General features: G+C 46.3%; 1 protein-coding gene across 3 annotated transcripts in view; it reads left to right on the plus strand.

The window, feature by feature from the left end:
* Nucleotides 1–3,062: 3,062 nt before the first annotated feature.
* The window catches only part of ABCA5 (ATP binding cassette subfamily A member 5), a 35,687-nt gene continuing 14,022 nt past the window's right edge, over nt 3,063–24,727 (plus strand). Inside the window, exons 1-22 of one of the 3 annotated variants that reach the window (XM_051797716.1) lie at nt 3,063–3,198; nt 6,733–6,848; nt 7,499–7,612; nt 8,467–8,671; nt 9,797–9,955; nt 10,218–10,315; nt 10,934–11,163; nt 12,344–12,485; nt 13,316–13,504; nt 13,774–13,921; nt 15,151–15,319; nt 16,877–16,935; nt 17,430–17,540; nt 18,066–18,241; nt 18,617–18,736; nt 19,545–19,683; nt 19,823–19,913; nt 20,145–20,284; nt 21,825–21,944; nt 22,984–23,185; nt 23,421–23,590; nt 24,449–24,582. In XM_051797716.1, the coding sequence (XP_051653676.1) occupies nt 7,508–7,612; nt 8,467–8,671; nt 9,797–9,955; nt 10,218–10,315; nt 10,934–11,163; nt 12,344–12,485; nt 13,316–13,504; nt 13,774–13,921; nt 15,151–15,319; nt 16,877–16,935; nt 17,430–17,540; nt 18,066–18,241; nt 18,617–18,736; nt 19,545–19,683; nt 19,823–19,913; nt 20,145–20,284; nt 21,825–21,944; nt 22,984–23,185; nt 23,421–23,590; nt 24,449–24,582 (2,907 nt within the window). In that variant the 5' untranslated portion in view covers nt 3,063–3,198; nt 6,733–6,848; nt 7,499–7,507. Of the gene's footprint in view, nt 3,199–6,475; nt 6,614–6,709; nt 6,849–7,498; nt 7,613–8,466; nt 8,672–9,796; nt 9,956–10,217; nt 10,316–10,933; nt 11,164–12,343; nt 12,486–13,315; nt 13,505–13,773; nt 13,922–15,150; nt 15,320–16,876; nt 16,936–17,429; nt 17,541–18,065; nt 18,242–18,616; nt 18,737–19,544; nt 19,684–19,822; nt 19,914–20,144; nt 20,285–21,824; nt 21,945–22,983; nt 23,186–23,420; nt 23,591–24,448; nt 24,583–24,727 lie in introns of those variants that run through there. The other 2 variants (XM_051797714.1, XM_051797715.1) reach the window with 2 other exon arrangements.

The raw sequence follows: 24,727 nt of genomic DNA on the forward strand, positions 1-24,727 counted from the left end.
ACTGTGCTTCCATAATATCCTGTTTACTCAATTCCTTAGGTGAGCACCTGTGCACAACTTTCTTTTTCAGTGAAAGGAGACCCTTTAAACAGAAAGTGGAAGAAATGGCACAGCCTGGCAGGGAGGAAGTGCCATTCTGCATGTGCTGCTGTGGCTTTGGAGCTGCTCCCGATGTGATGCAGAATCCATCAGCCCAAAGTGATGAGGGCTGGAACAAAATGATCTTTAAGGTCTTTTCCAACCCAAATCATTCCAGGATTCTGTAATAAATCTTTGCTCAGAAGTGTAATCTGGACGGGTTTGTGGTGCCCACTGCTTGCAAACACACCACCCATCCCAATCTCAGTGCAGATTCCTTTTGGTCTGGAACAAATTACATCACCCTCAGCTTTTTGTGCCTATAAAGGGAGATGATGTTTAAGGCACCTGAGCACACAAGGCTGTTGTAAAAATGAATTAGATGGTGGTTTTAATGTGCTTTGAAGATGAAAAGCATCACAGTGCTTTAGGTGCTAATTGCTCTCTGGAGTTTCTCTGCCCATGGTGCAGGTTGGGTTTGACTCTCAGGTGCTGTGGTTGGTGGTTCTCTGGCTGCAGCAGCACCCAGGGCCAGGGGTGTCCCACCCATCTGACAGTAAAACACCTTTTAGGGGATGTCATCCTCCCATATGACACAGCCTGATGTTTTGGAGCACCCACGTGGGAAACCCTTCCCCTGCTTTGTGCAGACCCTCCACATTTCCTGGCCAGGAACTGTGCTGGGGGGCCATTGCTGCAGATCCTGAGCTCTGAGCTCTTCCCTGCAGGGACAGAGCTTGAGGTGAGTAAAGCTGGGAACCTCTTAGGGAGGAGTTGTTGGGCTGAAATATCTTAAACTCCAAGGAGTTCCAAACTTGGCAAAATCATGGAATGGTTTGGGTTGGAAGGGACCTTGGAGACCACCTTATTCCCACTCCTTGGAATGGGCAGGGACACCTTCCACTAGACCAGGAAGAAGTAGAATATGAATATGAGCACTTAAAACTTTTGAAGTATAAACAGAGACCACAACAAACATCAAAGCGACCAGAAGAATTCAGCCCCAGACAGGCTTCTATTCTGTGTAATGCTTGATGGATGAAGATAAGAAGTTTTGGGGTTTTTTTCTTAATTGAAGTTCTAGTTATGTCATTGTATTTATTCAGTATTCATAAGGCAAAACTGAAGGGCATTATTTAATTGGAGGGCTTTTACCTAATTCTCTTTTTTAAGGTGGGAAAAAAAAAAAAAAAGGAAGTTTCCATGAGATTTGTGCTGCTGTGGGGCTGCAGCACAGGGTGCTTGTGCCTAATGGGGGCTCTGGGACCAGGCTGGGGCTTGAATCCTGGATATTCCCAATCACTGCTGGAGGTGAAGGTGTGCATGGCTGTGATCCCTACTCCTGCAAACAGCGCTTCTCACTTCAAACCGTGCCGCGAGACTCCATCCTTCCTTCCAGACGAGGACACGGTCTCCTGACTGTTTCCAAGGAAAAACGTGGATTCCATACTGCGGTTACAGAGCTGTGCATCAGCACAGCCGGGCGTGACGCTCCTCAGGTGCACGAAACAACCGCGGACAAGGAATTCCAAAAATTCCAAACCCTCCTCCATCCTCCGCAGGGACCCCCGAGCGCTCGGTCCGAGGCGGAGCAGGAGCCGCGCGGGGTTTTCCCGAGCGCTGTGGATGCAGCGACTCTGCGGCAGAACCCGGGATGCTCGGAGGCACCGCCGGGGTTGATGTTGGGCTCTCAGCCCTTCCCAGCAGCTCGCAGGAGGCGTTTAGGAAAAACGAGCACGTCGGATTGCGCTCCCGGCGACGGGAACGGGGTGATTAACATCGCAGTGGGTTTGATCACATCCCAATGTCAGCGAAAGGATGGTCACGGACTCAGGCCCGGCCGGAGGGGGACAGGGACACTGGCCGGAGGGGGAATAACTCGGTGGGAACCAGCAGCCGCCCGTAAATGACAGGAATTCGGCGTTTGTATTCAGGGCAGCGTTTTCAGTGTTTTAATTATATTTTTGGGTAATGCAATAAAATCCTGGCGACCTCCTGGATGCAGGCAGGAGACGGCAGCACTGGATGGAGGGAGGTGGCTCCCACCCAGCCCTAAATCCCTGAGCCCCTGGGACTATTTTCCAGCCCCTTTCCTCTGCTCCTCAGCGAGGTTGTGCTGGGAGGTAGAATGGGGGTGTCCCTGTCCTGTCCCCAGATAGGAAGGGGTCTCGGGGAGGGGGAGGTCTCCTGGAGGATGGGGTCTCCGAGAGGGGGGATCCCTGGGAGGAGGGAGTCCTTGGAAGGTAGGGTCACTTGGAGGATGGGGTGCCTGGCAAGGTGGGTCCTCGGAGGATGGGGTCCCCGGGATGGGGGGGTCCCCGGGAAAGGGGTGCTCAGGAGGGATGGGGTCATCCGGAGAATGGGGTCCCCGGGAGAAGGAAGACCTCGGGAGGGGTGGTCACGCATTGGATGGGGTCACCGGGATGGGGGGACCGCGGGAGAGGTGGTCACCCGGAGAATGGAATCCCGAGAGGAGAGTCCTTGGAAAACGGGGGTCACCCGGAGAATGGGGTCCCCGGGAGGGGAGTCCTCAGGAGGGGAGTTCTCGGGCGGGGAGGGTGGGTCACCCGGAGGACAGGGTGCTCGGTAGGGGGGTCAATGGGTGGAAAAGGGGGTCCCGGGAGCGGAGGTATCCCCGGGAAGGGAGGAAGGTCACCAGAAGGGAGGGGGATGTCCCGGCACTAGCGATGGACACGGCAGCCCTGCCCGGGTGCCGCAGGGATGCGGGGCCGGGGGCGGAGAGTGGGGAGCCCCGCTCCATCCCGCTCCATCCCGCTCCATCCCGCTCCATCCCGCTCCATCTCGTTCCATCCCGCTCCGCTCCGCCCCGGGACAGCGGTCCGGCCCCTCGGAGCGCCTGGGGGGGGTACCCAGGGGTACCAGAGGTAAGGGGAGATACCAGAGGGTACCAACACCCTGTCGACCCCGCTCAGCTGCGGAGGAAGGCGGGACCGGGGCGGGGGGAACGGCCCCGCCCGGGGTGGGTCAAACGGGAAGGGGAAGGAGCGGAGAGGAAGAGGAGGAGTTGGGCTGCACCTGAAATGCGCGTCATTACTCCGGAGTACGGGCTGGGCTGGTGAGGGTTGTCCGTGCTGAGGTTCTGTGGCTGCGCGGAAAATGGTGAGAAAACCACGTTTAAAGGGGTTTGGGCTGGGGAAAAAAAAGGGAGAAATGGAAATCCGAAGGAGTGTCCTCCCCCCGAGACCTACGGGGGCCCCCGGAGGCGACGGGCTGGGACGCGGCGGGGATGCGGGAGGATGCTCGGGGATGCGGGAGGATGCTCGGGGATGCGGGAGGATGCTCGGGGATGCGGGAGGATGCTCGGGGATGCGGGAGGATGCTCGGGGATGCTGCGGGACCGGGAGCTGTGCTGGAACAGCCCGGCCTGGCTCTGCTCCGTGTCATTCCTTGACCCCGCAGTGGAACCAGGATGAGTTTAAAGGGAAGCGGGGCTCCCCGGGGCTGTGCAGCCCCAGGCACGGCTGAGCTTCCCCTTGGGGGTCAGATAAGGGGGAAAATTGAGCCCGGTTTTAGAGATCCATAAATAGAGCATCTCGCTTTATTATTGTATATTATTATATTCGCAATTTAAATAATTGAAGAGCAGTAAAGAGCACATCAGAGTTTTGCTTAAGTACCATTTCAGCTGCCGTCTTCTTGCAGCAAGATCAATAATCTTATTTTCTGACCCTTCTGCAGGTGTTGTTCACTGATAAGTTGTTTTTTCCTCAAGCCACGGCTCAATTAGCTGAGGCTCTCATCCTCCTTGTTTGGTTTTCTTTCAGTTTTCTTTTTTTTTTTTTTTTAGCTTAAAAGACAAGGAAAACATGATGTGCAGCACTAAGTCATCATCTGACCTTTAAAGACCGTTGCCAGGCTGAATCTGGGGAAGGGAGGAGAGCCTTCCCAAGTATCAGCTGAGCATTATTTAAGAAGCATTGGCATCTCCCATGTGGAATTAAAGCCTAAACCCAGTCATTTCCTTGAGATTGCTTTGATTGAGATGCCCACAAGCAGTTGTGTGTCACCTGCTTCCCTTGTCAGTGCAAATCATAAGTCTGTGGCTAAATTCGGGGAGCATTTCATAGGTTCAGAGTGTTTTCATTTTGTCCAGAATTATTCAATTAAATGCCTTGGCAGCTTTTTCTGCTCAGCCTACGTGCTCATTTTCTTCATCTGGAGTTTTATGGAGGATTTGGGGTTGTCTTTTTTATCCCAAATACAATTTTTCATCGTACAAGCGATGCTTCTTCAGTGTCCTTCATCATCATGTAGCTTCAGTTGCTTACATGGAGGTGGCAGGTGTAGTATGAAAAGTTAATTAACATACTTAAAATGACCCTTCCTCCAACCTAGGTGATATAAATTAAAGCGTGGCAGCGTTCCAGTGAAGATGTGGGAGTGTTTTGGTTTTTATAAGTGGATAGAAAATAATTAGAGAAACAGAAACTGGCACTGGTGATTGAATGTGATTAAATCATCTTGGCCAAATTTTAGATTTCATTAAAACAGAGAAGTGTGGCTGAGGGAAGGGGTTGCTGTGTCAGACCATCTTGTGGCTTTGAACAAGGACTTCACTGGAGCTTCTTCTCTGCTAAGTGCTTTTGAAATGTGCTCCTGAGAGCAAACAGTGGCAGTCCAGGCACTTGGAGGACGTGCTGTGAGCAGAGGGGAGAAAGAGAGTGTTTTTTATGACCTGTAAGCAATAACTGCTGCTTTTGATTATTTTGAAAACACTCTGCTGTCAGTGTGAAGCGTTCCTTCCTCGAAAATATCCGGAGGAGTTGTACTCATTTTTCCTGCAGGACTTAGTTACTATCACGGGTTGGTGCTTAAGCATTTTGTGGTTGGATTTTTCCTTTTTTTCTTTTTTTTTGGAGCAAAATATTATTTTTTTTTCCTTTAAATTTTATTTTCACGTTTGAAGTAGATTTGGTGTGACTTTAAGGGCAGCACTCCGTGCTGGAGGTGGGATTCTTTCCCAAGGCTTCTCTTTCAGCAGTGGGCAGCTGTGTCCCACGTGGGTCCTCGTGCTGCCGGGGGGGGGTCACTGCTCCCTGGAGGATCCCAAAATGCAGCCAGGGGAGCTGGGAGCAGGGGGGTTTGGTCCCTTTTAGCCCCTCTCTCCTCCCTCCTGCACTCAGACACAGGCTCTCAGTGCTGTCTGTGTGTAAGGTGTTGGTGTGTTTGAAGTTCTCCCAACTCAGCTCGGCCGTGCTGACATCTGAGCAACCTCTAGTGAGATGCTGTCTGGGCTCCAAAAATAGATTTCCGTATTAAAATACAGCCAGGGCAGGAAGTTTGAGCCATGTGGTGTCTAATAGATAACACAGAAACCAGGTCCTGCTGTTGCCAAATACCTCCAAAATCATTGGGATAAATAGAATCTCTAACACTGTCTTTTTAGTGTTAGAAAGCAAGGCGTTATTTTTATTTTCAGTGCTGGGCGTGTACGTGGCCAACAAAACTCCTGCCTCCACACAGACATCAGTACATCACTTTTCCACCTATTTGTACATTTTTAGCAAACAAAGAAATTAATGTTCATTGGTGCTTAATTACAGAATTCTCTTTCATTAGTTAGTATTCTGCCTTCTATTGGTTATTAATTTCTCAGTTTCTGTTCTAATTAAGGACACATTTGTAGTCTTTTTAGTATCTTTTTCCCCAGTAGGGACTTTCAGCACTTACACTGAATTCTTTGTTAGTTCTTTCATCTTCTGGTTTCTGCAAAAGGACCTTGTAGGTCATAAATCTGTGTCCCAAATGTCCAATATTAACAATACATCTTTCTCTCTCCCGGGCTTTGTCCATTGAAGCATATCAAGGTTAACTTTAGCAAAACTTAAGAGTTTTAGTACTTTTCCCAAGCTGTGTCCTCACAGAAGTCGCTCATGACAACTTTTTGCTGTGTGCTGGCTAAAAGTGATTTAAGGCCTGACACACAACCTGTGATTAATTAAAGGGGAGACCTCCTCACTCTCTGCAACTCCCTGACAGGAGGTTGTAGCCAGGTGGGGGTTGGTCTCTTTTCCCAGGCAATGATCAGCAAGACAAGAAGGCTTGGTCTCAAGTTGTGCCAGGGAGGTTTAGGTTAGATATTAGAAAGAATTTCTTTACAGAGAGGGTGGTCAGACATTGGAATGGGCTGCCCAGGGAAGTGGTGGATTCTCCGTCCCTGGAGGTGTTTAAGGACAGACTGGATGTGGCATCAGTGCCATGGGCTGGGAACTGCAGTGGGGTTGGATCAAGGGTTGGACTTGATGATCTCGAAGGTCCCTTCCAACCCAGCTGATTCCGTGATTCTATGAAAGCAACTTACCGATAGGTTAATTAGGGTCATTAAAAAGTTAGAAAAGCGATGTCATTTCCAACCGCTGCTGCAGAGCTGCCTGGAGCACGCAGGCACCAGGAACATCAACCCGCCTCTGGAATGAGTGTTGGTGGCTGCAAAGCCTGGAACATGGACGAATTCCTGAAATCTGCCCTGAGTTTTGGCCGAAGAGCCGAGGAGTGACTCAGTTGTTCTCTGGGGGTGTGTGGGTGGCACTGGAAGGGTGGCGGCCGCGGAGCTGTGCTGGTGCTCTGCTGTCCCTGCCGGGCAGCTCACGGTCGTGTTCCACCTTCACAGGTGAAATATTCCAACGTTCCCAGGTGAGGAAGCAGCGGGAGATGCGGATCGACCCATAACTCCAAACCTGAGGCAGCAAAGTGGTGACAAAACCGGGGAGAGAAACCTGCCTGGTGCCCGGCCCGCCGGCCCTCAGCGGGTATGTGCAGGCCGCTGCCTCCCGGGAAAGCCTTTTTTAATTGGATTTAAGCCTTTTCCCCTTTCCAAAAGGTTACCCTGGGCGCTGGTGTGCTGTGCAGCCGGGCTAATGAAAAGGTTAAAATGTAAGGGGAAGGGAACTAAGCAGTGCTGGCCGTGCTCCAGGATGGAAGGGGGTTACTCACGGTAAATTGAACAGCTCGCCCGGGGTGAGCTGGCTCTGGCTCTCGGATGCATCGCCCTGGCTGGATGCCCTCGGCTCCTGCCATGGATGCTGGAATTCTGCTCCCAGAGAAGTGCTTGGGTTTGTAGTTTATGTGGAAAAAAACAAGCCCGGGTTAGGTCAAGTCTGGCGAGCTCGCCTAGAGCTGGTCCTGCCCTTGGGTGGAGGGTTGGCTCAGGGGCATCCCGAGGCATGTTCTGCCTGGATTCCCAGCTGGATTCCCCGGCTCTAAAGGAGCATTCCCGATTTCCCCATGTAACAGACACCCAGCATATGTATCAGAAGGCATTTGACATATGAAAAACTGAAAATAAAACGCTTCTACGAAAATGTAAAAATAGGAGGCCCCGAAAGCTGCAACCGCCCGGCTTTGGATTTTTAAATTTTATTGTCGCTTAATATTGATTTATTTGCTTTTCCCAAACTAGTCTTGAAAAATGGCACCAGCTGCTCCCAGAGAAGCAGGAGTATGGAGACAGACCCGAGCTCTCCTGTTCAAGAACTGTCTTATTAAGGGAAGGACTAAGAAAAGCAGTGTCCAGGTAAGGGGGAGTCCTTGGATCCTGCTACTGGTGCATCCACAGTTATTCTGTGCTTAAATAACTCCCAAATCAGAGACAACACTCGCTTTTGTTGTGATGTTTACGAAGCTTCGTGGTCTGCATTGAATTTTGGGTTGAAATAGGCTTTTTCAGAAGATGTTTTGTGATCCTTTGGTTGAAGATGTATCCTAATGTGTAAGGCTTTATACAGGAAAAATAAAATTATAGATACAGGCAATATAAAAATATTAGTTAATGTGTTAATAACTAGTTAACCTATTAATACTATATATACTGTAGCATATATCTATACATATTTATAACATAATATAATTAATAGTAATTAAAATGTCCTTAAGTGTTGCCATCTTAGTGCACCTTGACAAGCATTTGTACCTGTAATTACACAGAATAGCAGAGTGAGACCTCCCCAAAAGATTTTTACCTTTTCTAACAGTTCAGCCCTGTGTGTGGGTGATGTGATGGTACTTGAGGATGAATGTTGAGAAGAAGAGACAGTGCAGTGCTTGGCTGGGCTCGTTTAGTGGTTCACAGCTTGTGTTTTGCCTCTTCTCAAAGAGCATGAGTTTGCAGATGTTTAAAGCTTGTTAGAATTGTCTCTTTGGGCCTTAAAGTGGCTTCTTAGGTTACTAATGCAGGTGATTAAAATCCTGCTTCAGCGCCAGGGAAGGATTTGGCATTAAAGTTGCTGTTGCATTGAAAACATCCAGGGAATTTCACAGCCAAGAAACTGAGCTCACGGTCCCTGCTCTGAGCTTGGTGCAGGAGAAACCCAGGGAAGGTTTTATTTCCACAGCTGCTCTTTGAAATGCTCATTTTTTTCCTTTGTGCAGGAGGTCCTTTTCCCCCTGTTTTTCCTGTTTTGGCTCATCCTGATGAGCATGATGCACCCGCACAGGAAGTACGACGAGGTGCCCAACGCCAACCTGGGCACCCTGGACACCTCCCAGCTGGTGAACTTCATCATTGGGTACACGCCACCCACCCGGATGGCACGAGAAATCATGAAGAAAGTGGCTTCTGATAACTTTGAAGATGGTATTCACACCCTAAACGTTGCATTTTTCTCCCTAAATCCCTCTCTGTGACTTGTGTTTGGAGAGGGAGCTCAAGGGTGCTGCTAGTAGGAAAAATCCATTTATTTTCCATCCGAGTGAAGGCGTTGGTGGGGGGGTTTTTTTGTTGTTTTTCCTTGAGTGACAAATGTTCTGGCACTGCCATCTCGAAGTGATTCCCATTCTCTTGGTGCAGCCAGTGTTGTGTGGCTGCAGGGAAAGGTTTGGGTACAAAAAGCCCCTGAGCAGCTCTAGGGCTGATTGACACCTGTCCTGTCACACCCTGGGGCAAGCTCAGGAGGTGGTGCTGTCCCAGGTTGTGTCACTATGAAAACAACATTAAAAATGTTTTTTAAATGCTTATTCTCATTAACACTTTGTCACCTCTTCTCTTGAAAGTGATTTTCCTTTTCTTTTACCTTTTTTTTTTCCCCTGATTGGTTTTTTCCCCCCTGTTTGTTTTTTCCTCTTTTTCTCCTTGTTTGTTTTTTTCCACACTTGTTTGGGTTTTCCTGTTTATTATTTTTCTTCCATTTGTTTGTGCTTTCCTTGTTTGTTTTTCCTGGGTTTTGTTTATTTCCCCCATTTATTTGGTTTTTTTCCTATTTGTTTTTCCGTTCGTTTGGATTTTTCTATTTGTTTGGGTTTTTCATTTCTTTGTGTTTTTCCATTTGTTTGGGGTTTTCTCCTTGGTTTTTTTTCCTTTTTTTTTTTCTCCAGTATTTTGCCTGCACACCTCACACATGTAACAGAAACTTATCTCTCCAAACCCACTGATGCATTTTTAGTTTGATATCTTTGGTTCTCCTCTTTGTGTTCCTCCTGCTTCAGAGGAACTGGACACTTGGACACTTCCAGCTTCTCTGGGCAACCTGTGCCAGGGCCTCCCCACCCTCACAGGGAAGAATTTCTTCCTAAAATCTATTCTAAACCTACTCCCTGTCAGTTTGAACCATTCCCCCTTGTCCTGTCATACATATATACATTTATATATCTCCAAACTCAAATGATTAATGATTAACACGATACTTCAAAACCGTTGCACGTTTTTTTTCTCCCTGCTGTGCCAATACCTAAATCAACATAATAATTTCTTAATATCTCTCAGGCATCATCACTGAGGAGTATTTGAGTGAGGAGGAGCTGCAAGAGGCCAGTGCTGTCAAACCCCCCAACTTTGTGGGGGTTGTGTTCAAGGATTCCATGTCCTACCAGCTGAGGTTCCACGACTCCATCGCCATGTCCTCCGTTTATACGGAATCCAGAGGTAAATGTGAGCTCTCTCACATGTGCTCTGCAAGGGGATGAACTGGAAAATCATTTTCTATTTTTGTTTTCAGGCCTGGTGTTCCATATATTGATTTATGGAGGTTGTTTGCAGCACTGTCGGGGGTGGCCTCGAGCTGCGCGCTGGGGACAGGGCAGGTGTAACTCTGGGTTTTGGCATTTTAACACAGAACCAGGGAATCTTAGAGTGGCCTGGGCTGAAGGGGACTTTATGGATCATCATTCCCTGCTTTATTCTGCAGCCAGCTGCTCCAACCTGGGGAAGGGCTGTGAGTCAGTGACCTACTGGAGCTCGGGATTCACGGCGCTCCAGGCCTGCATTGATGCTGCCATTATACAGGTAACTGGAAAAAAACATCGTAAACCCAGGGAAGGTCAGCTCCAGGGGCTGCCTTGGCTCTGGCTGCTTGTCTGATGTTGGCTGTTAGTTGTGGGAAAGGCCATCTCAGAAATCATCTGGACCCTGATGAGAAGGCAGAATGTTTTGGCTGTGCTTTGCTGTATTTTGTGCAGAATTGCTCTCGTTGGGCTGAAGAATGTGGATGTTTGTCTCTAACTGCATCCAAATGAGCCTGAACACCCATCACAACAGTCCTCAAAACACAAAGGCTCACAGTGCTCACCCCAAAATGCCATTTCAGGTGCTGTCCTAAAAGGGCTGCAGGATTTGCCTTATTTTGGTGTCAGTGTTGACCAGCAATTTTTCCCAATTCCCCTCCCCTCATCCCGCTCGTGGAGGGAGCAAATTTCATCTTTTCAAGGGCTAGAAATCTCACATTTGCTAATTTTGTCTCCAGGAGTTCAGATATTCTCCAGTTTTCCTGCTTTTGGATTGGGATTTGGGGTCTTCAGATCCCTCCCTGCCAGCGGGGATGGAGATGGAGCTGAGCTGGAGTCTGGGATGGGGCTGAAAAATCAGGAGCAATCCCAAAATAACTCTTCCTTCTCTTCCTTTCAGCTGAAGACGAATCAGTCGGTTTGGGAACAGCTTGAACTGACGAGAGCAGTGGTTATGGGAGAGGCTGCTGTGGTGGAAATAGATAATTTCCCCCGTGCAATCATTTTAATTTACCTGGTGATCGCCTTCTCCCCGTTTGGGTATTATTTGGCAATTCATATTGTGGCAGAAAAGGAGAGGAAGTTGAAGGAATTCCTGAAAATATTGGGACTCCATGACACTGCCTTCTGGTATGTGAGTGTTTAGTATAACTTGTTCTTTATAGTAGAATTATATATATATAAATAATTATTAAAAAAAAAAAACAACAAACACTTTCTAGGAAAACTCTTCCCTCCTTCATTTTTAAAATTATTTTCAGTCTGATTAACTGAAAACAACCAGAAAGGGAAATATTCTGTTATATCAAAGATAGAGACACTTGCAGTATCATGAAAATATGAATATTTTAGTAAGTAAACACCAGAGTAATACTGTTGCATTTATGCATGTAAAGCTGTGCCAGACTTAGAGGGATCAAATCTGATGATGTGTGAGATTTTTATGTAGGTTTTTCATTCTCTTTAAATATTTTTGGCTCAGTACCTCCTTTCCTAGAGGCTCAAGAGGTAACCTGCAGTCTGTTCAGAGCCTAGCAGCAGTTTCCCTGACACGTAATTAAATGAATCCAACTCTGTAATTTTAACAAGACAGAGTAGTCGAAGCAACAGGTTTTAATTTGTTTCCTTACCGTCATGGAAATTGTCCTGTGCAATACAATGTTTTATTTTTTCCCCACCTGAGAGGATGTGCTAATTTGAAATCACTGATAGCTGAGGAGATAAAACCAGGTCTGGCTTTGCCCTTTCCTGCAGCGTTTTCACATCTGTCCCCACTGCACCGAAACAACCACCTGGGCTTGTTGGAATGATTTTTTTTTTCTCTACTTCTGAGGAAATGTGTCATTTTTTTACTACCTGTACACAAACCACCCTTGCTTCCTGAGGTCAGAGTTGCTCACAGCTCTGCTTTTCAGAAGAAAAGGATTTTATTACCCTGCCCGGCGACTGGAATGACTAGTGGATTAAATTTTAAATAGAATTTCTTGAATTATTGAAACCTATGACTCTGTTACTCTCTTTTGGTTATACCAGGGAATTAACTATGCAAGTTTAAAAAAAAAAAAATAGTGAATCATCTAATTGTGTGTCTTTAGCTGCTGTGGGTATCTGTGTGTGCTCTAGTGCCAAGAACAATTCCAGGGGTGTTTACAAGAGCTCTTTTATTTGGGGGCTCTTGTTTTGTTCCAAGCTTGGCCTTTGGTGCAGCTGTCTGGAATATTAAAGAATGGTGGGTTTGGCTATTTGTGTGGCCGGTTCAGGCTGGGGATTCATTGCCTGGTTTCTGTTCTTTCCCCCCCTTTGTTCCTAGGCTTTCCTGGGTGCTGCTCTACGTGAGCCTGATTTTTGTCATGTCCATTCTCATGGCAGTGATTGCCACGGCCTCCTCCCTCTTTCCCCAGAGCAGTGCCTTTGTGATATTTCTCCTTTTTTTCCTGTATGGAGTCTCCTCAGTAAGTATTCCTGGTCTTGTTAAATTCAGCCACCCCATCCCTGTGGGTTTTGTTCCTTCCCCACCTGTTCTTGTTCTCTCTCCTAAAGCAACAAGCGTTGCTTCTGTAGGACCAAACAGTGCTGGGTGTCTGACCTTCCCATCCCCTTCCTTGGCTCTTCTCCAGTTCAGGATGTTCTACAGGTGTCACCCATCACTATGGGAAAGACATTTCCCTACTGAAATATCTGGGTTTAAAATAATCAGTCTTTGAGCTGAAGACGCTGTACAGAACCATTTTGCAGTCCCAACCCACATCCTCTTCAAAACATTTGTTGTTACTATATAGTGTAATGCTAAAACCCTAATTAAAGCTCAGAGAATTATGTTTGAATATGTTATAAATATATTTATATAGTCTGTCTGAATTTATAAGCAGCCAGTGCCCAAGTAGGTATTTGTTTGCTGTCACTGGCAGAAGGGACACTCACCAGGGTGGAGGTGCACACTCAGCTCTATAAAAGAAAAATTAGGAACCATCATTATTTTCTGTGCTCTGTCTCCTGGCATCTCTGGGGAATCTGTCCCTCCTGATGCTCTGGAGGGATATAAAAGCTGTGTAGATGTGGCACTTAAGGACATGTTTCAGTGGTGGCCTTGGCAGTGCTGGGGAAGCAGTTGGACTGGATGATCTGAAAGGTCTTTTCCACACAAAATGATTCCATAATTCTGTGTGGGTGACTATACCAGGAAAACGATATCAAGAGGCAAAATGGCATTTCACCTTAGTTTTTCTATACCTGTATTATTAGTTTTAAAACAGTACCTTCCTCTCTGTTTTTTTGCCCTCAGGTTTTCTTCGCCCTTATGCTGACACCTCTATTTAAAAAGTCAAAGCACGTGGGTATAGTGGAGTTCTTGGCCACGCTGGCTTTTGGGTTTGTGGGCCTGAACATTGTCCTGCTGGAGGATTTCCCCAAATCTTTTGTGTGGTTTCTCAGCCCTTTGTGTCAGTGCAGCTTCTTGATCGGTGTCGCGCAGGTAAAGAACCACCAGCTCCTCGTCATCCCCTTGTCATGTTATTTTATTTCTAATAAACTGATGATGGGGGGGGAAAATGCCTGTTTTAATAACTTCCCCTGGGAGTTTGATATCAAGCCCCATCAAGGAGCTGTTATTCTTGGTGTTTGTTGCTGTGATCTCAGTCACTTCCTCATTATTTTTGTTTCTTTTGCCAAGTTTACCCTGTGCTGTCCTGTCTTTCAGGCTGGCCCAGTGCTGGTGTGTAACATCTCCCTCTCCCTGTGCAGGTCATGCATCTGGAAGATTATGAAGATGGGGCAACATTTGCAAATATAAATGATGGTCCTTACCCACTCTGTATCTCTCTTATTTTGTTGGTGCTGGACAGCATCTTTTACCTGCTTGTAGCTGTGTACCTTGACCAGGTTATCCCAGGTATGTTCCCAAGAGCTGAACTGTGCAAGGATCACCAGTTCCTGCAGTCCTGAACCCCTCTCCCAGGCTGGTGGCACCTCTCCCTTAAATTCAGCTATGGAGAAAGGAGGTGATGCTGTTTGCACATAGATTTTTGTGCTGTGACTCAGAATACTTTAAGCTGAAATAATTTATTTTCTGTTAAAACTGTGAGGTGTGAGGGGGGGGTTTTGGCATGTTGAGAATTGCTGGCCCTAAAAAGCAAAATTTTTCCCTTTTTCTAGAGGAAAAACTTCCTTACTGGGCTAATGAACGCTTCAGCCTTTAAAATTTGCTCTTTGAGGGTTGAAAATCAAAGACTCCTCTGCCTGTTCCAGACCTTTCCCTGTGACATAAGTACTTTAACATGAAACACAGAATAAAGTTGTTAATCTTACGACTAAATCCTGGTTAAGCCCCTCAGCTCCGTTCGCCTCTGATCCCTCTGGATTTGTATTACTGTGTTTAAGTCACCATTTTTTCAGTCCTGGGGATTTTTCTTGCACAGAAGGAGATTTGCACATGTATTTAAACTCCTGGCCAACCTGGAGCCTGCCAGCAGTGTTGATGGGAGCGGTGGCTTAAGTGCAGATGGTTAAACTCTGCTGAAGGATATTGAGGTCCTGGAGCAGGTCCACAGGAGGGCAACAAGGCTGGTGAAGGGACTGGAGCACAAGTGCTGTGAGGAGAGTCTGAGGGAGCTGGGGGGGCTCAGCCTGGAGAAGAGGAGGCTCAGGGGAGACCTCCTCACTCTCTGCAACTCCCTGACAGGAGGGGGGAGCCGGGGGGGGTTGGTCTCTTTTCCCAGGCAACCATCAGCAAGACAAGAGGGCTCGGTCTCAAGTTGTGCCAGGGGAGGTTTAGGTTGGATATTAGAATTTCTTTACACAGAGGATAATCAGCCATTGGAATGGGCTGCTCAGGGAATTGGTGGATTCTCCATCCCTGGAGATTTTTAAAAAGAGACTGGATGTGGCATCAGTGCCATGGGCTGGGAACTGCACCGGTGTTGGTTCAAGGGTTGGACTTGATGATCTCGAAGGTCCCTTCCAACCCAGCTGATTCTGTGATTCTATGAGGAAACCCCTCTGGAACAGAGGTGCAGGGTGGCTCGTGGACCTCTCACGGGAGAGCTCGCGGCTTTTGGAGCTAAAACCCAAAAGCTGAGGAATATCTGATGGGAAGCTGTGGGTTTTCCCTGTGTTCTCCAGGGGAGTTCGGGCTGCGCCGCACCCCGCTGTTCTTCATGAAGCCCTCGTTTTGGTCCAAGCACAGGAAGAACTACAAGGAGCTGTACGAGAGCAGCATCAACGGCAGCTTGAGCTTCGGCGAGATCGTGGAGCCCGTGCCTTCGGAATTCCAGGGGAAAGAAGCCATCAGGTACAGCCCCACGTGCAGATGAGCAGATCACCTGGGTTCCCCGGGAATTTTTTTTTTTTTTAACGTGGGATTTGAAAAATCCCCTCTCAGTTCTGCGCCCGTTGGATTCAAATAGCATATGGTATGCATTGCAGAGAGCCCAGCGCGGCTCCTTCCCGGTCAATCCCCAGCATCAGTGGATGCTCTCCAAGGGTAAATCTCTGGGCTTAAAGGGAGGGTTTGTTTGTGGATGGTTTTCCTTTGATTGGAGTCCTCTCCAGCCCGGCTGGTTTTCCGTTCCCTCCGTTTCGCTGAGGCCACGGGCGGCGTAAGCAGTTGCAGATGTTGGAGCGTCTGCTCTGCTGGGAGGGTTTAGTTTCTGGTAACACATATTTTAGGACAAAGGGCCGAATTCTAGGGTTGTGTGAAGGCTGTGGTGTTCTCCACAGACCAGAGGGGAACTTCATGGTGGTTTTACCCAGCTGCCACATACGAGAGTGTAAAAGGAAACTGAGAAATAGATGTCCCCACTCTCATCTTTCGTGCTGTGCTGTGTGTCACCTGCTGTCTTGCATCTGGACTGTCATTGCTTTGTGGTGTTTCTCAGATGTTATTTTCAATGTCTTCCTTTAAGCCCTTGTTGCCATCATTTTCCAGTGGCGTAGCCTGATGGGAGATGGGGAACTCTGCATCTTTACTCCTGGTTGGCTCCACTAGTCTCAAATAAATATTTGAGCTCAGTGACCAGACTGAGTCTTGTTCACACCATCCATATCTCTTTGGGCACCTACCATGGGTTCAAGGGTCTGGTTTTAATCCTGATGTTCACATGAGAACGTTGTGACCGTTGTTGCATTAAGTCCATCCAGCCTGGACTCTTCCCATATCATCCCTTCAGCAGCTCTCTAGAATTTTCACACTATCTTGTCATCTTTTACATGTGCAGGTTTTCTTTTCTTTCATACCCAGTTCTCCTCCCTGCTTCTCAGCCATAACCCACTCCCATCCTCATTTCCAGGGCAGCCAGGCTTCCAAAGCCCATCCTGAAGGATGGGTGCCTTCAGGTTTTTCTCATTTGGGAAACCAGTGGGGCTGGAAGGAAGGTTTTTACCTTTCTTGGGGAGAAAGATACCTGCTTTCTTTTACCTAATTTTGATGAGGAGCTGTCAGTAATCACATCTTTGGAGTCTGTTCTACTAATACCTCTTTTCTATATCATATCTGTGGAGTCTTTTGTGGTATTGTGCAACCACTGGGGAGTAGCTGTTCCCTTTTCTACCTCGAGAAACCTCTAGTGTGTTGTTCTACCATGTGAAAGAGACACAGATTTTAAATAATTCAAGTTGTCAACAGAGGAAATACCTTAGAAGGTGATCAGAAAAAGCTTTCTGATGCCAGGGTGGAGATGGGCAGAGCTCATCAAGATGTCCTGTCTCTTGACATGCCTTGATGGGCCTTGAACATGTCTGGTGCCACTTTGATCTGATCATCTTGTTGTGACTGTTGCCAAGTATTGATCATTCAAAATGACATACTAAGATCCTGAAACAGTTTATACAATGACATGTCTTCTTTCAGAATCAGCTGTGTTCAGAAAACATTCAGGAAAAAGGGGGAAACTGTGGAGGCTCTCAGAAGTAAGAACATTTTAGCTTTTTAGCTGCTTGTCAGATGCAGAGGAGCAATAGCTGAATTGCTGAGTGATCTTTTGTGTTTCAGTTCAGGCTTTTTGGTTTCTTTTAGAGGGGTGGGACCTTGGAGTGTGAATGCCAGATGTGCCTGTGTGTGTATTCTCTCACAGCTTGGGCAGTAATCTTTAGAACAGTACCCCAAGAAGTGAACCCTTATCACTAAGGAAAACCTACTGGTATCATCCCTGTTATTCCTCCTGTGGTGATATGATCTTCCCTGCCCCTTCTCCCTGATATTTTCATTTTGTTTCCCTGTGTGGCTTTTAGATGTGGGTGCAGGGCCTATCCCATGCCCAGCCATGGAGGTAAGGTGTGCCCCCAGCAGAGTGTAAATGCATACCCCATATGTTAGTATTTGAATTTACCTCTGCCTTGGGAGCTGGCTCCAGGTGCCAGGAGCACATCCCTGACATCTCCTCTCCCTCTGCCCCGGGGACCAGATTTGTCCTTTGACATCTACGAGGGTCAGATCACGGCTCTGCTGGGGCACAGCGGCACCGGGAAGACGACGCTGATGAACATCCTCTGTGGGCTGTGCCCACCCACGGATGGTGAGTCCTCAGGGCTTTTGGGTGCCCTGCTTTCAAAACCAAAGCTCAGGATCTTTATTTCAGGGTGCACCAAACTTTGAAACAGAATCATAGAATCACTGGGTGGTTTGGGTTGGCAGGGGCCTTAAAGCTCATCTCATTCCAACCCCCTGCCTTGGGCAGGGACAACTTCCACTAGCCCAGGTTGCTCCAAGTCCCATCCAACCCGACCTTGAGCACTTCCAGGGATGGGAAGTCCACAACCTCTCTGGACAACCTGTGTCAGTGCTTCACTACCCTTATAATAAAGATTTTTTTCTAATATCTAATCTATCCCTGCCCTCCTTCATCTTAAGGTCTTTCCCCCTTGTCCTGTCACTCCCTGCCCTTGTGAAAAGTCCCTCTCCAGCCTTCCTGTAATGCTCCCTCAGACCTTATAAGGTCTCCTAAAGTTCACCTTCAATTCATAGCCACATTCACCTGCTCTCTGACTGTAAAGACCTTCTTCCTTGATTGCTCCTGGATTTGTTTTAATTCTTGTTTCAGGGTTTGTCTCTGTCTATGGGCACAAAGTCTCTGAGATCGATGAGATGCTGGAAGTGCGGCAGATAACGGGGGTGTGCCCTCAGTCTGACATACACTTTGATATTTTAACTGTGGAGGAGAATCTCTCCCTCTTTGCTGCCATTAAGGGAATCCCTCAGAATGATTTGATACAGGAAGTAAGTCACCTGGGCACAGGTGTTGTCTTATGTGTTCACTTCTAACCTGTAAATCAAAATATCCTTTTAGACAAGTGTGGAGGGAAATATTATTTTATGGTATAATAGACAAGAGGTACAGATATTTTGGCAAAGATAAACTGTTAATTTTTCCTAGGAGATTAAAATGTTCATGGCAAAACTTTAAATCCTGGCATTTGGGTTCAAGCATAGGCACCTTTAAACTTTGTATGCACAGGTTGTGCAGTTCACATACAGAATAAACTGGGAATTAGCAACAGTTAATTTGAATGTTAATCGTTCATAATCTGGTTTAAAAACACTTTACAGATTTATTTTTTTTAAGACAGTAAATGTGTTTCTTGTGTTTTCAAGGTGCAGAAGGTGTTGCTGGATTTGGAGATGCAACCCATCAGAGACAATCAAGCTAAAAAACTAAGTGGGGGGCAGAAGAGGAGGCTGTCAGTGGGAGTTGCTGTTCTTGGGAACCCCAAGGTGAGAGTGATGGAGTTGTTCCCAGCTTGGCATCACTGATACATTGATGGTTTGGTGTCTCTTGTCTAAACTAATTCATATATATAATAATATGTAAGATGCAGTAATTGTTACTCTCAGCATCTGTTGCTCCTTTTTTTTTTTCTTCATTTATGAAGAAAAAAAAAAAACTTAATTAAACAACTTTAATGACTCAACCTTTGTGCTCAAGGCTGTTAAAGGCTCAGGTAATGGCAGTAACTCTGGATTTGATCTCTTTGGGAAATAAACAGTGTGACAAGTTTTCTGTAACTTCTGGCAGGTAACATTTAGCCCCCAACAGTCAAATTGTTGGATACTTTCCTCACAAAGCCATCCAGGAGCAGGAATGGAGCCAGAGAGCTCTTTTGTGTTCCAGTTCTGTAATTTCTGGCCTGTGAGGATGAGGATTGCTTTGAGATCTGTATTTAAAAGTGATGTGTGTGACAGTTCCTGGGGATTTTAAAAACAGGTGTGTGTATTTAACCACCCCTTAGGAGAAAAAGTGAATCCACAGCTAAATTGTTAATTCTAATATGTAATTGTGTTAGAACCAGAATAGAACAGACTATGGCATTAAGTTATTATAGGGTTTTTCCATTTGTCACAACAGGAGATGGATTTATTCAAAGTGTAGTGGCAGCAGCTGCATTACTTAGTGTGGGATGTTCCTTATGTGTTTTAGAGGAATAACTAGCAGGCTTCAGACAAAACCCCCTGGATCTGTAGGGGTTCCTGAGGTCAGTGCACATGGATGTGGCTTTGAAAACACTCTTGGTTTTGCCCCAAGGTTTTGCTGCTGGACGAGCCCACGGCCGGGATGGATCCCTGTTCACGGCACATCGTCTGGAACCTCCTGAAGAACAGGAAAGCCAATTGTGTGACCGTGTTCAGCACCCACTTCATGGACGAGGCAGATATCCTGGCTGGTGAGATCTTGTGCCACCCTGGGTGCCAGCCTGGGGTGCCAGACCACAGAATGCACCTTTGTTTGAAATATGTCATTGAGCTTTGGGGGAAATTCTCGATCTTCTGCTTCAAAGGGGCCTTCTTGACTTCTGTGTCTAGATCGTAAAGCTGTGATTTCTCAAGGGATGTTGAAGTGCCTCGGATCTTCTCTCTTTCTCAAAAGCAAGTGGGGAATTGGTTACCGCTTGAGGTAAGTGCTTTGTGGTATTTATGTGCCATCAGCTATTTTCTTTTTATTGTTTTCTGTTGCAATCTCTTAAGATAGCACCCTCTGTCCCCTCAAAAAAGAAAATCCCTTTATCATCTTGAACGATAAAATTGAGTGTTTGGTGACTGTGGTGCCCTGCTGGCTGATTGTTGTAGTGCAGTGTCAGGAGAAGGTCAGGCTTTAACCCCCCAGTTTCTGGGGCTGTGTTTTTAGCATGCACATCGATGCCTATTGCAACACGGAAGCTACGACCTCTCTGATCAGGCAGCACATCCCTGCAGCCACCCTGATCCAGGAGAACGATGAGCAGCTCGTGTACACCCTCCCCCTCAAGGATGTGGACAAATTTGCAGGTATTGATGGGTTTTTGTGCTGCAGGGATGAGTGGCTGCAAAGGGGAATTCCATCAGGCGTGGCTGTAGCTGCACCTCTTGCTAAAGTGTCAATTCTGCAGTTACCTGTGATTATATATGTTATTATTTGGCTGCTGGTGAGTCAGTGAGGTCTTTCTCAGGTGAGTGAGGACCTTGTTGCCTCCTCCAGGGGGGCTGTGGTGTGTCAGAGGGATGTGGGTACCTGACAACAAGTGCTGGGCTGATGCCTCTGTGGTGAAGAGACCCTTTCACCCGACCATCCCTTTGTCCTGCAGAAGCATCATCTTGTTGCAGAGGGTTTTAATGGGCCAGGCTGGCCTCCAGTGGGAATCCAGCAAGCCCCAAATCCTACAAAAATCAACAACCCTTGTGTGAGCTGCAAAAGCAATCTGTGAAAGACAGTAAAATGATAACCTCTAAAACAGTAATGCTGTCCGTGTCACTGCCTTAAAATTCAGTGGTGAGAGGGAGCATGGAGCAGATGTGAGGATTTCACTAGATGGCAGCAATTATCTGATCAGTCCTGTGCAGAGCTCCTTGTTCACCTCCCAGAAATAAATGGAATAAACACTGTGTCCTCTGTGCCATGTGGAAAGCTAAGGGAGAATCAACACCGATGGGAATATGCAGCTGATATTTCATAAGTGGTTTTTTTTCCCCTGCTGCATTTGAGTTAATAATTTATTAGCCTTGCCTTTAGCAGCCACATCGTGTACTTTTGAAAACAGGCACCTTTTATGTAAGATGGAATCAATTCCCCCAAACTGTTGCAAGGAGAAGCCAAGGTTGGGAATGTGCCTTGGTCAGTGGGGCAGAAGAAATTGCAGAGATTAGAGCAGCAGCATCAGGGATCCAGCTGCTCTTCCCATTTTATACATTAGCATTTCCCTTCAGCCTGACCTTGGCTCTAAGCTCCTCATTTTAGGTCCTTTATTTTATAGGACTAACAAGAGCCCAATAGCATTTTTATCCAAGGATATTAATTAGTGCTCTTTCTGAATCTCTTGTTGGTCCTCAAGCTCTGCTTGCTGTCCAGTTAACCTTGCTTTACACATCTGGGAATTCTTTATATATGCATAAAAGTACCTATCTCATATAGATATCCAATTACTCAGTGGTTTTATTTGTAAAATCCCTTTGTGCCTGGGCAGGGATTTAGATAGGATGACCTGTCCTGCAGACACTGGGTATGATGCTACCAGGAGAGTGGCTCCTGAAGCTGCTCAGAGGCAGCTCTCAGCCCAGGAGCTTTAGGATGCTGAGGTGATTTTCATCAACACCACAGCTTCAGGAAAACCTGCCATGTTTCCCTGACCACAGAGATTGAAGTTGGGTGCTAAAAGGAGCTTATCCCAACCTTGATTCTCAAGCCATGACCTGCGTCTTCATCTTTAAACATCGATATTTCTATGTTAGTGCTTTTTCCGAGGCTTTAGGGATGTGTCTGGTGTACTTGGAGCTCTCTCAGGAGGTGGTGGAGCACAACTGCAGAGTTCTTATGTGTCATGTCTGTCCCCAGGCTTGTTTTCTGACCTGGACACCCACTCCCACCTGGGTGTTATCACCTACGGCGTGTCCATGACCACGCTGGAGGACGTCTACCTGAAGCTGGAAGTTGAGGCAGAGATCGACCAAGCAGGTGGGGTGGGCCAGGAATGTTCTCTTGTTTTAGTTTAGTCTCATGTTTGTTTTAATCTCAGTTAGTGTGGAATTGTCACTGCCAGCAGGAGGTAAGAGTAACAATTCCCCTCCCAAGGTGCTGCAACGAGGTGGGGTTCCTTTGGCCTCGTAACATTCCAGGCTGTTGAAATATTTAATGTGAAAACTGGGAAAAAGCAGTGAATTGGGCAGGAGGTGGTTCTGGGAGGATCCAGGGGAAAAGCTTTTCACTTATTAATTTTTCATCCAGCACACTTACATCTGACTCCTCTGCTTTACAGTCACACATTTAATGGCTTGCTTTTTTAAAATGTCCTTTATTTTCCTAATGGACTTTTTGCTTTCAAGAATTTATAAATGCACAGCGTGAAATTAATTTCCAACTTTCTGCAACATTAGTGGCTGCACTTAAGGCTGAAACAGCTCAACTTGTCTCAATTCTCCTCCTTTGAAATTAACTTTCAATTCAAATGATAAGCTGAATAGGCTTAATATTATTCCAGAATTAATAAATTCTTTTTTTTAATGTTAACTTTAATCGTTTAAGCTATTTTCATAATTCTAAAGCTTTCTGTGTGATACAGATTTACTAGTATAAGTAAGTATATATACTCTATAGTGTATATATAGTATACTGATATATAAACTTACTAAGTAAGTAGAATTACTACCCTGCTCCACAAACTGTGTGAGTGTGGGAGGGTTTAACAGCTGAATATGCTGGTGCTGAATAATACAGGTGCATACACAGGCCAGTGGTATGAAACTGGGGCAAGTCTGCACCTTTTGAGTGGCAAAAATTTGTCATCTGCCTTAAGTATCTGCCATGTGTGTGATGGGGGTGGATCAGTGTCAGTGGTCTTGGGATTAAGTTGAGAAATTGGGATGGGGTGGGATGGGATAGGATGAGATGAGTTCTTCAGTAGGAAGGACCACCTGGCTCCTCCACCTCTCCCATTTCAACCCTGTAGCTCTGTCAAAGCATCGACTCTGTAGAGTTCTCCTCTCCCCTTTTTCAGATTACAGCGTGTTCCATTCCCAGCAAGTGCAGGAGGAGGTGGATAACAAATCCTTGGATGACATGGAGCAGAGCCTGCTGATGCTGTCAGAGACAAAGGCTCCAGCCATGAGCAACACAGCCCTGTGGAAGAAGCAGGTTTCCACCATAGCCAAAGTGCATTTCCTTACCCTGAAGAGGGAAAATAAATGTGTGAGAGTTATGTAAGTATTGAGATACAGAAGTCTTAAAACCTGTTTGAATGACACCAGAGAAAGGGCAGGATTTGCTTAATTTTTTTCACATACTTACTGTGTTTTAAATGTAAATATGAAGCTGTCATTTCTGTTGAATACATTCTCTTTTGGGGGGTGAGGGAGATGTTTTAATAACATGCACATAAACTGGGCTGGCTTTCGCTGGATTTTAATGAACCCCAAACTTTTTATTTCTTTTCAGGTTGTTGCTTTTTCTGATATTTCTTGTCGTTCAGATTTTATTGTTTTTCATACACCACATCATCAAAAATTCTGTAGCTGCTATCAAACTTTCCCCAGATTTGTACTTGCTGAAGCCTGGAGAGAACTATCACAAGTACAGGAGTCGACTCCTGCTGCAGAACTCCACAGGTAGGGGAGCAGCTCCTGTCTCCACCTCTCTCTTCAGTGTAGCTACTTTGGGATTGGGGACAAAATTTTCCTGCCAGTTAACCCAGATGAACAGTTTCCAAGTACCCAGAGATGACAGAGAGTGAATATCATTTGTGCCATAGGGTTTAGTTCACAGATCTTCCTCCTCCTCCCATATCCAGTAACCTTTTTCTTGCTGTGTCAGAGGATGATCCATATGAAGGAACTGGCCAGAGAGATTTAGATAATCAGCATTAAAATCCTGCTATAAAACACTTGGGAAAATTTGCTTTTTGTTTCAATTTAAGATGTTTTAAAAGTGCACAGCAGTAATCCAGGCAATGGAAAGAAGCATCTGTTCCAGCTGTTGGGAATTTGTGCTTAATACAATTTACTTTTCCTGCTTTTTATTTTTTTTTGCTAATTCACTGTTCAACTCAAACTTTGACTATCCTGATAATGCTTGTTGGCAACTCTGCTCCCTCACTGCTGCACTTGAGTTGCACAAACTAATTGGAGAACACAACAAAAAAATTTTTCCTGAGTTCTTTGGAGGCTGTTGAGCGGGAAACCAAAATAAAATAATCTGTTTTGTTCAGAATAGCAGAGGACTCTCTGGTGGGCATGAGTGAAAGGAAACAGTGATCCTTTATGGGGTTATATCAGTGAGAAAATGCATCAATAATTTTGTGTAAAATACTACAAACTGGTGATAAGGAAGGATTTCAAAGTCGTGGAGATGTGGCACTCAGGGACATGGTTTAGTGGTGGGCTTGGCAGTGCTGGATTAATGATTGGACTTGATCTTTAAGCTCTTTTCCAACTTTAGTGATTCTGTGTTTTCTCTGTTCTCGCCAGAATCGGATATCAATGACATTGTCCACTCCCTTGGGAGCATGAACATACTCCTGGAGATGTTCAATGACAGTGATTATGTCTCAGCTGCACCCCACAGTGCAGCTTTAAACGTGTTTGCCCTTCAATCCAGGCAGGTGAGATGGACAGACTGGCTGGGTTGTGCCCCAAAGAGCCCCCAAGCAGCTGCTGGGGGCTGGTTTGTGATGCTCTTACCTGAAAAAACAACTATTGAGTCAGAGAATCAAGTAATATTACATTGTATTCCTTATACAAAAGGCC

This window comes from Manacus candei, unplaced genomic scaffold, assembly GCF_025592945.1.
Source record: "Manacus candei isolate 608988 ecotype Guabito, Panama unplaced genomic scaffold, ASM2559294v1 h1tg000047l, whole genome shotgun sequence".
In the NCBI taxonomy this organism is placed as follows: domain Eukaryota; kingdom Metazoa; phylum Chordata; class Aves; order Passeriformes; family Pipridae; genus Manacus; species Manacus candei.